We start from the raw sequence: 12,505 nt of genomic DNA, 5'->3' as shown, positions 1-12,505 counted from the left end.
TCTCAGCATTAGCCCATTTATTGTCCCGAAGCAGCGGTAGGGTTAATATTGAGACGTGTAAAAGTGCTTTTCAAAAGCCTACTTGCGAAAATACAGATACAAAATACAATAATTTTATTCAGTATCAGATTTGAAATTATCAAAGGGTTGCGATTGGGGTTTTCTTTTAAGTAACAATAGATACTATGTTAGAAATCCCCGCTCTCCATACAAAGATTTCGTTCGTTCGTTCGTTTCAGCCGAAAGACGTCCACTGCTGGACAAAGGCCTCCCCCAAGGATTTCCACAAAGACCGGTCCTGCGCCGCTTGCATCCAGGTACTTCCCGCGACCTTCACCAGATCGTCGGTCCACCTAGTGGGAGGCCTGCCCACGCTACGTCTTCCAGCTCGTGGTCGCCACTCAAGAACTTTCCTGCCCCAGCGGCCATCAGCTCTTCGAGCTCGATACAAAGATTTACATTTGCATTACATTTATTACATACAATTTTATGAATTTCTGTATGAGAATAAGGAAAAATATTGTTTTGCTTGTATTACACATCATTCAATACCTACCTGCGTCGTATTTAGGTCACACTATATTATACAGGGTGGAAACGATAAGTGATCTCACTCCATTATTTCTTAACTATACAAGATATCCAAAAACTGATTACTGATCCTGAAAGTGCTTTACGAGCTCTATCCAACGGTACCAATAATAGGTTACCAAATAAACTGGATCTATCCGAAAATTCAATGTTTCCGGCTTCCATACATTTAGTAAAACCACATAATATTAAAAACTATTCAAGATATCCAAAAAACTGGTTACTGATCCTGAAAGTGCTTCACGAGCTCTATCCAACGGTACCAATAATAGGTTACAAAATAAACTTGATCTATCCGAAAATTCAATGTTACCAGCTTCCATACATTTAGTACTGCCACAGTCATGGCACTCATGTCTTGATAATATTATAGTAAGTAAAGCCTAAAACCAATGTTTTCTAAATAAGAATGCAATTTGGAGTTCAATTTAAGTGTTTATTATTGAATAAAAAAAAATTAACACTTCTAATATTGTGTGGCTTGCATACATTTAGTATGAAGCCTGAAAACATTGAATTTTCGGATAGATCCAGTTAATTCTGTAACCTATTACTGATACCGTTTGAAAGAGCTCGTGAAGCACTTTCAGGATCAATAACCAGTTTTTCGATATCTTGTATAGATAGTTTAGAAATAATCAAGTGAGATCACTTTTCGTTTCCACCCTGTATAATGGGGCCGAGCACAGTTTTAACTAAAATCGGGACTATTCCCACCTCTCGTTCCCACCACTGCAACTCCTGTGTAGCCAGGATCTACGGCTTGACCGCCACAAAAACCCAACCAATGAAGGTCAAGTTTGTCCCGGGGGAAAGTTAAACTGTCATTGCACCCGCAACGAAATTATTCAGAAGAACATAGGAGGAGTTCGAAATTAAGGTTCGACTTCCCTCCATTGCAAAGCGGATGACAGGTGACAAATAAAGGTTTAAAACCTTTAAGAAAAGATTATGCACCACGGACAATAAATATCAATTAAGGGGGCTTATCTTATGAGCAATTAGCAACTACCTGCCAATAATATTTTTCACAAAATCGCTTAAAAGCACGGAAATTTTTCCTTGTCGCGACAAGATCGGTGTAATAAATTGCGGAAACAGATGTAGGTATGTTGTATTGAATTAAGCATTAAATTACGTTCATGTTTCCAAAGATCACACTCCCACAAGATAATATGATGGGCAGACTGCTCATGACTGACATCATTAGTGGAACACTCGCAAAAAGGAGACGGAACTAGTTTGAATTAGTGAAGTTTATGTTTAAAGTTGCCATGCCCCGTGAGGAACTGCGACGAGCAATGGTCGATTTCTAACCATCGCCTAGTTAGACGTTCGCGTACATTTGGGAAGAAATTATATAAGTGACGCCCTTTGACTGACGTATTCCATCTTTTTTGCCATTCATTAAGTAATTCCTCTTCAACGACTTCTCGGGAATCAAATAATCGGCTTATTTTAGAACGATCGCGGCTATTTAAGAAATCGGAGGTTAGGTATATTTTCCCTTGATGCGAAGTACATAGCCGCACGCTTCTGTACCTCTAAGTCGACCGGCAGTACACCAGCCAGGACTGGCAGAGCTTCCGTCCTAAACCTGGTCAAGTACTTACCAAAAAAGGAGATCGTCGATAACTGGGTGTCGGTAAGTGGCAGCTGTCGATGACTGGGTGTTGACTACTGGAGATTCGGTGTCGATGATTGGAGATTTATATGCTTTTTCATTTTTTGGGATTTTTTTCTAGTCCGTGTATAGTTAATAAAAATAATACATCCTAATCTTATCTCAAGAATATACCTTATCATGCTCAATCGTTACTTTTGGTTTAAAGATGACTAAATGACCTTTAATCTTAATAAGAAACCCAATATCTCCTTAAAGTGTCGATCATTGGTGCCACTACGCTATTATTGTTTATAACCCAGAATATATTTATGACCATCTGTAACAAATTACATTTCACGCGGTGAAACCGCGGGCAAAAGCTAGTTTAACTATTATAGACTCGACCTTGTGGTTCAGTGGTTATGATAGCGAACTACAACGCCTAGTGCGGTTGCGTGTTCGAGTCTGGCTGGGACAAATGACATTATGTTAACATAGCCTGAGCCTACACCATAAAAAAGTCAAGGTCGTAAAGTAGATACGAGTATAATAGATTTTTATGTAGTAGGCAGGCAATTGTTATGTATTTTAATTAAATTGTCATTTTTTTTATTTCAAAATGTACGATGCTTGAAAAAAACATGATCCATTCAGATCGCTAAGTTACATGAGATGCCGATAGTAGAAATCAGAAGCCGACCTTTCAGAAACTGGTTAACTCTCCACTCTTGAAGACTTACTTCTTATTTCGGACTTAAAGCTTGGATTGCAAGCATTCCAGCACCAACCAAGTGCCAAGGAAGTTCCTTCCGATAAAAATAGTGTGAATCTAAAAGTATTAAAGTATCTACCCTTTTCTATTTTCCAAAGGAAATCGCGGCTTGTCTTTTGACAAACTGTCTATTTACAGGCCTCCTTATTTCGTAAATAGACAGTTTCTCAAAAGACAAACTAATAAAATTGTTCTTCTATCTTGATTTCCAAGGCCCGATTTAAAAGTCCCATTGTTTCCACACTAGGTATTAGTTCCTTTTGAAGAAAGAGTAGTGTCATCTTTTGGAGAGTTTATGATCCTAAAATATTATTTTTCTATCTTCCAGCGGCAAACGCGGCTTGTCTCTTGAGAAGCTGTCAACTCGAGGGCGGTTCTATGCATACGCGCTGTATGCGTTCAGCATCCCTACCGCGCTGACCATCCTGATGACTGCGCTGGAGTTCTCCGGTCTGCCTCCGCACCCGTTACTGCCGATGCTGAGACACCAGGGCTGCTTCTTATTTGGTAAGTGCTTTGGAGACCAAGACGGGAGAACATTCCATGTTTCCATTGGCGTATCTAGGGTCCTTTTTCAGGGGGGACCAGCATCGTAGCTCATCAGTCTACTATCAACTATCATCTCCAAATCAGTAGCTCAATATCCTGTGGGTCGTCAGACCATTCTGGGCTATATACGCGCATCCAGGTTTCTTATCTGATTGTAAATGTTCAGTGCACCTCTATTACGCTCAAAACTCGATTCATTCTTTCTTTCATTCATAGATTCTGTGATTAGGCTATCGCAATAGCCGCATGGGTTCGCAACGCTCGACATCCTGCTCACTCAAGAACATGGTGAGCAGGATGACAAGCGTGGATTGCAACTGCCTCGCACTATGCTTGAGATAACATTGAATTTTGAGCGTCCGGACATAAGGTCCTTTTATGAAGTTCGAACCCAATAGAACTCTTGCTCTCCATAATAAACTAAAGTTACTGCTTTAAGAGTAGGCTTTCAATGAAATGTCCACAAGACTATTCAGTCCCAAACATACCACCTTTTGGTACCTCTAGCTCAAATTGCGATAGGTTTCTTTAACCACTATTAAATACATCTTTGCAGGCACAAGCAAACTCATATACCTGTACGGACCCATCACCATCCTCTGCGCGGCAAACATGATCTTCTTCGTTCTGACGGCGCTGAAGATAACCCAGATTAAGCAGCAGACGTCGGTGCTGAAGTCCAAAGAGAGTTCCACCCACGACCAGCACAGGAATGACAGGCAAAGGTCAGTCTAAAAGTTAATTAAAAGTCATTAAAGTTTTTATTTTTTGCATTAAGCCTTTGGCTTTATAAAAGAGTCGGTGTACTATAATAGTCATTCACGGACCCTCGCCCACGGCGACTATTTGTAGCGATGCAGTCGCGCTGCTGTAGCGCGTTGGCATCACTTCTATTGTACCTACGTTGCAGATGCGACTAACGCGAGTTAGTAGCGATGCTGTCGCTCGTTTACGAAACGCGCTACAAAAAGTCGCCCTGGCCTGGGCGAGGACCCTATAGTTCACCGCGCGGTCGCGGCTTCAAGAAGTCGGTCTCAACTGCTTGAAGCAGACCGTGTACAGCTGTCCTTTTATAAAGCGTGTTTGTATTTTGCATCCGTTTTAAACTCACAGCTTCAGGAAAATAACAATCAATGCTGTTAAACAGCAGCCAAATATTGTGCTAATATTATCAGCTGTGGCTGTTGTACAATTGGATTTAATTAATCAGGATAACCACTAAATAGTTATCCTTAAATAGTTGATATTGGATAGTCTACGATTAACTAGTTTTAATGACTCAATTTTAATATGAATTATTGTTTAATTTTAATCAATAAATAAATATTTGTTAATTGAATCATTAACAACGTATCTTTTTATCATAGTTTCCTATTGTTATTATAGTCCATTGCTGTACCAAATTTAATTAAATCGAGTTTTAATAGCTCAAAAATTACCCATTTAGTTTAAGCATACCATTCGATCTTTTGTTCTTCTTCTTCATTCAGTTCTGCACAATTATTACAAAAAATATCTCAAATATTCCAGGCTTCTACTCTACGTGAAGTTGTTCGCTGTTATGGGCATAAATTGGATCCTCGAGGTGATCAGCGCCATCTACCCGCAAGCCAACAACGTGTGGCGCATCACCGACGCGTACAACGTCCTCATCGGCGTCATCATCTTCATCATCTTCGTCTGCAAGAGGAAGATCTTCCATCTCATCAAGAAAAGGTTTGATGTTATATTGATTTGGTGGTGTTGTTCAACTGTGTTGTCGTTGAAATTGTTTTCGGTTTGCCAAAATTGTTAACGTTTAAAAAAACAAAATATTAAAAAACAGTGTGCGACAGATAGACCAAACAATATTTTAAGACTAATTTAGACCCTAATGGTATATTAGAGCAGTCTTCTATTAGTTGTTTTTTTTAACGATAAAATAATGTTGTAGTAACATTTTGGTAAAGAGATACGAAATCAACTTAAGTGTGGGTGAAGGTCCTTCCCTGAAGGAGTTTTGATGTCAAGGTGATGGGAGTTTACCAAGTATATAATTTTATATTGTATTGTGAAATAACATGAAAATAATTGTTCTGTGACCAGGATTAAAGAAAGATTCCATCAACGTGACAGTAGTTCTGGTGAAATTAGAAATCTAGAAAATATACACAGGAGAAGACTAGAACAACAAGGACCAAGAGACAGTGTTGACACTTTGAGGAGCACTATCTATGTTGATTCAGATGGAAACATGAAAATGGATAAAATATCAAAGTTATGATGACGACATAAAATAGCAATTAAAAATAAAATACTCATTAGGATAAGATTTAATAGATCTACCACCAAAGAAAGACAAAAGACCAGAATGTAAAGCAAAAAACAGTCGAAAACAATGATATTCAAAATTTGATTCATATTGATACAAAAAAGGAGATGAAGAAAATGATCACCAGCTACAAGAAAAGAAGGAGAAAACCGAAACATAAGGTATACCTACTACAGGTCATCTTGAAATACTGGCACAGGAGGACAATAAAACACTAAAACAACAATTGTATGGATACTAACAACCACTAACGGATATTTGGAGGTTTTTGGAATGCACTGTACATTTTCTTTGATTGGTTTGAGAAATTGCAATGCAGTGTGTGACGAGTGATGTGACAATTAGTAAAATGTAAAAAATACCGGACGCGTTACATCGAAAGCGGTACATACTGAATAATGCAATGGAACATAAATTATTTATTTGACCGAGTCTTAAAAATATAGCATCTAGTACCCAGAACAATAATTTTTATTCCTTACCAGAAACTTAAAAAGCCTAACATACAAATTCCATTTCTCTATCATGTGGGCAGTAATCCGCTATGATTCATATATTTTCTCCCTGTAACATATTTATAAATAAGTAAAAGAATAAATCAAACTAATATGACATGTCCGCTTTAGGCCTCAGCCTCGAACTTAGCGGGCAGCGGGGCGGCGGCGGCGGCGGCGCGGGAGCGGGGCGGGCAACGCAGACCCGTTCTCGAAACCAGCGGGCAGCTCGCGCGGCGCTTTAGCGGCGAAGTGTTGTGTTCGGGGTTGTGTTGTCGAGATATTTGTTTTTATTCGCAAACGAATTGTCTGAACAACGGCGACAATTTTATTTCGATTCAAATTTATTCCTAACGCTCGATTTATTGTGGGCAAAAGAAGGAGTGCGCTGCCCGCTCGTTACCCGCTCCTTCGCCGCTGCCCGCTCGTTGCCCGCTCCGGCGCCGCTGCCGCGCCGCTGTTTTCGAGAACCGGTCTATTTGATTTCACGCATAAGATCCTGCCGCTGCCGCGCCGCCGCCGCTCCCGCCCCTCTGCCCGCTAAGTTCGAGGCTGAGGCCTAACGCTCGATTTATTGTGGGCAAAAGAATGAGTGCGCTGCCCGCTCGTTGCCCGCTCAAGCGCCGCTGCCCGCTCGTTGCCCGCTCCCGCCCCGCTGCCGCGCCGCTGTTTTCGAGAACCGGTCTATTTGATTTTACGCATAAGATCCTGCCGCTCCCGCGCCGCCGCCGCTCCCGCCCCGCTGCCCGCTAAACTCGAGGCTGAGGCCTTAGGGATCTTTGCGTTTCATTTACTCAATTATCATTTCATCTACATCTTTTAGGGTGGGGTTGGCTGAAAATCAAACGAACGGTGCTAAAAGATTGTTACCGACTGAACAGGTGTGGTGAAATTCATTCTAAAACCATGCTAATTGCAAGAAATAATTTGTAGTTAACCAACTTTCTCCATTTTATACGTTGCTTATAATTCAAGTAATTTATGTTTTTTTTTTACTTTTTGCTTTGTGGAACGTGTGCTGGCCATTTTTTCGTAATTTTGTCGAACCCACTTAAGTAGTAAATAGTAGTAGGGTATTTATGTAATATAGTAAATAGTTCAATGGGTCTCCCCCTCGACTCAATCTAGCATTTCTGACGCTGAAAATGTGGCATATTTTTTCTGCTAATTGCTAGCGAAAATCAATCGTTATTCTTAGTAGTTTTAATGTTTTTAAGCGTTTCTTTTAGTTTTGTCTTGGAAATTGAACACTCTTTTAATAATGCATGGTGTTTAAAGTTTAGAATACATTAAACATAAAAGAGGTTTATATGACTTGCATGTGGGTTATTAATTCGGGTGTTGGAGTGAGGTCCATGCACATTATATTATTGCAAATAAAGTAGTAAAAAATCACTTTTAGCAGTAGTGCACTTCAGTAAATTAGAAAAATTAGAATAAATATTTTGCACAATGGTTTAGATTTAACTCGGGTTCAATTTAAGGTGCTTTTAAATAACTTCTCTTTATTTTTTGTGACTAATATTTTGTTTTAACTACCAAGCGAATAAATGATGCTTACCTTACCATTAAGTGTACTTGTGTTTTACAATGTTTTTATTTAATTTACAAAACTCATGTCATAACTATTATAAATGATCTAAATATTTTATAACTAAATATTTATGTGTTCCTGTAATAGATCAAATAAGAACGTAAACCTAAAGTCATTGTGCCTATAAATAATTTACATAAGTTTTTCAATTACCTATACATTTCAAAAAATCTTGGTACCGTTAGCTTCATTAATACACTCAGCGGCACGGAATTTGGCCCAAGCCTAAACACCCAGACATAAGGCCAAATAGGTGTTGTATACCTAAGTTTCGTGTGACATGTTATCAGAACATTTGTTTTTGTTAATTTAAGAGGCTAGATTCATAAAAAATGCGTCTGTTTAACTTTTTTGACTCTAGAAACGCATTTCGTTGTTGGAGCGTAAAGAGTACGGGTAAGTTTAAATTCGATACTAAATGTTGTAAGGGTTTGGCGTTTTGTTTTTTGTTTTTATACTAAATGTTGTAAGGGTTTGGCGTTTTGTTTATTGATCTCAGGGTTATTCTCGTTTACATAATTTGAGAATAATGCCCATTACTCCAGCTCAAGTTGCTCAAATAGTGTGGCTTAGAAGTCAAGGGCGTATGCAGCGGGAGATGGCTGAAACTTTCAATTTATGGCGTTCAAACTTAAGATACACGTTAAACAGGCATGACTAGACCGCTTTATACACAAAAAGACCAAGAAGTTGGGAATTAAGGTGTATATCAGCGAGCTATGACCCGATTATCGTGCTTGCAATATCAAGAAATCGGGTTCTCACTACGTTTGAGATACGCCAGCGTTTACAAACAGTAAGCCCAGTGAATGTCAGTGAGCACACAATAATAAGAAGGATGGAGGATCATAACCTGCATACTCGAAGACCAGCTGGAGGACCAGAACTTCTCCGATACCTTCGCGAAGTACGACTTACGTTTTCTAGAGAACATGCAAATTGGACGTTAGACTAATGGAGTAAACTCTTTATGAAAACTGTCTGTTTGCGTAGTAACTCTTCTCCGCACGTTCTCTATACACTTCCACGGCCGTCTGGAGCTCTTAAGGTGACTCTGCAATCATCGATCCATAGAACTTTACTCCATTAGCCTTGCGTCCAATTTGCATGTTCTCAAGAAATCGTAGGTCGCACTTCGCGAAGGTATCGGAGAAGTTCTGGTCCTCGAGCTGGTCTTCGAGTATGCAGGTTATGATCCTCCATCCTTTTTCTTATTGTGTGCTCACTGACATTCACTGGGGTTGCTGTTTGTAAACGCTGGCGTATCTAAAACGTAGTGAGAACCCGATTTCTTGATATTGCAAGCACGATAATCGGGTCATAGCTCGCTGATATACACCTTAATTCCCCATTTCTTGGTCTTCTTGTGTAAAAAGCGGTCTGGTCATGCCTTTTTAACGTGTATCTTAAGTTTGTACGCCATAAGTTGAAAGTTTCAGCCATCTCCCGCTGCATACGCCCTTAATTTCTAAGCAACACTATTTGAGCAACTTGAGCTGGAGTAATGGGCATTATTCTCAAATTATGGAAACGAGAATAACCCTAAGATTAATTTAAAAATAAAAAACAAAACGCCAAACCCTTACAACATTTAATATCGAATTTAAACTCACCCGTACTCTTTACGCTCCAACAACGAAATGCGTTTCTCGAGTCAAAAAAATTAAACAGCCGAATTTTTTATGAATCTAGCCTCTTAAATTAACAAAAACAAATGTTCTGATAACATGTCACACGAAATTTAGGTATACAACACCTATTTGGCCTCATATCTGGTTGTTTAGGCTTGGGCCAAATTCCGTGCCGCTGAGTGTAGTTAAGTTTCATGCACATATTTTGTACTGAAGGCTTGAAGACAATCAACTATTGTAAGCCTTTAGTTTATAGCTGACACAGCCTTTAGTTTAGGTATAGCGCCGGGTCAGCTATAAACTAAAGGCTGTGTCTAAACACCTACCTATTTGTGCATGATCTTAATAGGATGTACTATCGGCAACAGTGTTAACTGCCCATTGACAGTCATGTCATCTCCTTCTATCGCAAATAATCACCATTTGATTAGAGCGAGAGCAAAAACGGTAATGGATAGTTAACTGTGTGGCCGTGTGTACTGAATGAAAAAGTTACCGTTTTTTAACTAAATGCCTATTTGTGCAGATACAAGCAACTCCGAGGTGATCCCATGTCCAGGAACCAGACGACCGTGTCCTCCCGGACCTCCTCCCGCGACGAGAGCCGCCTCAACTCTATCAGGATGCACGAGAAATGATGACGTCAACTTACACCACGTTGTGACGTCAACTCACGTCACACGTCACGCTACCTCAAACGCAATTGAAATTAGACCAAGTTCTAATTTTTCTTTATGATTCTATCTAACAACAGGGTTTTTCCCGCTACGAATAAAGACCATACCTACTTCATGGGATCATTTATATGCATCAGCGGTGGCCAACTTGATTAGACATAAGATCAACTGTTTACTAACGAAACCCTGGGCGATCTATCACTTACATACTTATTGAAATCTTAAATGAAACAGCATAGTTTAGTACATAATAATGCAGTATTTTTTGCCTTGCCACGATCGACTGGACTAATAGTTCGTGATCAACCGGTTGGTCACCCCTGATATACATAGTAAGCTCTTGCTCTACATCTTTCCAGATGGAAAGTAATGATCAAGTCGACTTGATGGGTTGGGTGGGAACTAGCTTCACCTGGAATCCACATCCACAGAGGAACTGTGGTTAGCACGAAAAACTTTCGAGTTCGAATCGTTTGCGTATACTAATCACCATCAAAAGGTTTAGTACGAAAACTAGAACAGCGCCCTTGTGAACGTGTCGTAAAGTTAACTTAGTATTTGAAATGGTTGCACGAAACTTATTTTGAGAATCAAAATTGACTCGTTATCGTTTAATTCGAAGGTTGAGTATCGAATTTTGTCGAATACGCAAACTATTCGAAGTCGAAAGTTGTTCATGCTAGAGTCACCTACTGACTATTTTACCTTAATATACTGCTGAAACGCCTGAACGACTTTGTTGCATTCACCCAAAGTCTACCTTTAGTAAGTATAGCTCTACCTATCTCTAAAAAACTTATTTAATGCAATAAAACTCGAGACATAAGATCGCCTTCTATTTAGATGGTACAGTCAGCGTCAAATAGTTCGTGACACCCAAAGTGCCCAATAAGTTGACAACTCATAAAACTCATTTATGTAGGTAAGCAAGTAGGCTTTTAAAAATCACTTTTACACGTCCCAGTATTAACCCCACCACTGCTTCAGGACAATAAATGGGCCAGTGCTGAGAAGAAGCAGCGCAAGAAACCTTAATCCAATTCTAACAAAGACGTGTTGCGGACTTTTTGGCTACTTTGGGTGTCACGCACTATTTAACGTTGACTGCTACCTATTATATTAACATCATAAAACTATGACGCTTCAAACATAAGCAAATATTACCAAATTGGAAAGGAAAGCCAACAAAAATATTTCAAGGCGACAAACAAATCTTAGACTCGATTAAAAATAGTGACCCATACAATATTTTACTTATGCCTTTATCGATTAAACGACTGACCGATGGTTAATTTTTGTAAATTATAAATACTTCAATATTAGAATATTATGTGTTTTTTTAATCTTTCTTCGAGTCTGATGTGTTCGCTTGCTTCGTAAAATATTTACATAATATTAAGCTTAGGATAATGTTAAAAACTATATTGAGCACGATTCTTTGATTTAAAAACTCTATTTTATTTGTATTAAATAACTTTAGGTTAAGCACAAATTATATTCTAGTCCTTTAGGTATCTATTTTAAGGTTACACAATTAGTTTTTAAGCATTTTAGTAATATAGTTTTATTAAGAATCTGAAAAAGTTCCATAGTTTAATTTAAAAAAGTTTAATAATTTTTCAGTTGAGAAATACTCATTGTTATAATTATAATAAATACATATTTAATAAATATTAATTATGTTACATTTTTGGTTAGACTGACAAAATAGTGTAGGTACTTAGCTTTTATTTAAAAGATTTGAATTTTCAAATGAAAAGTATTTTTGTTTTGAAAATATGTTCATTGTTTCAATAGCCATTGGTCTAATTTATCGAATACGCAGACAAGTATTTATAAATATAGGTATTGGAATAAATTACATAATGTAGGCATGTTAGTGGATACTAGGTACTACGGCTGTAGTACCTAGTATCCACTAACACTAACATTCCAAATTTACCTTATACATTGCGACCAAAAAGATCAGTTTTAATTAAAGTAGCCTGACATTATGCTTTTCATAATATTAAGAAAGATCAATAAATAAAATTTTAATCGAAAAACAGATTTATTATGTAGGACGCTGATTTATAATAATCTACTTCTAGCAAGATAAAATTATGCATTTATTATAAACGTGTATGAATGTGTGTAATAAAAGAATGTTTAAATAAATTATAGATATTTTTTATTTCCCAATTGAAGCTAATCTTAGAACTGGAAAAATAGTTTCGTACTTTCATAGCACCATTTAAAAAGTTTCAGCTCTCGTCCATTTTGCATTTTCATATTTAGAGA

General features: G+C 38.2%; 1 protein-coding gene across 7 annotated transcripts in view; it reads left to right on the top strand.

The window, feature by feature from the left end:
- The window catches only part of LOC135075294 (G-protein coupled receptor Mth2-like), a 56,635-nt gene extending 44,250 nt beyond the window's left edge, over positions 1 to 12,385 (top strand). For 5 of the 7 annotated variants that reach the window (XR_010258000.1, XR_010257999.1, XR_010257996.1 and 2 more), the window contains 5 exons: positions 3,298 to 3,476; positions 4,075 to 4,243; positions 5,049 to 5,234; positions 5,604 to 5,990; positions 10,075 to 10,164. Coding sequence is in view for 2 of the 7 variants with exons in the window: in XM_063969686.1 (XP_063825756.1) it covers positions 3,298 to 3,476; positions 4,075 to 4,243; positions 5,049 to 5,234; positions 10,075 to 10,186 (646 nt within the window). In the remaining 5 variants the exon portion in view is untranslated. Of the gene's footprint in view, positions 1 to 3,297; positions 3,477 to 4,074; positions 4,244 to 5,048; positions 5,235 to 5,603; positions 5,991 to 7,146; positions 7,205 to 10,074 lie in introns of all 7 variants that reach the window. The other 2 variants (XM_063969687.1, XM_063969686.1) reach the window with 2 other exon arrangements.
- Positions 12,386 to 12,505: the final 120 nt, after the last annotated feature.

Source organism: Ostrinia nubilalis, chromosome 10, assembly GCF_963855985.1.
Source record: "Ostrinia nubilalis chromosome 10, ilOstNubi1.1, whole genome shotgun sequence".
In the NCBI taxonomy this organism is placed as follows: domain Eukaryota; kingdom Metazoa; phylum Arthropoda; class Insecta; order Lepidoptera; family Crambidae; genus Ostrinia; species Ostrinia nubilalis.
This window is presented reverse-complemented; position numbering and strand designations above follow the sequence as displayed.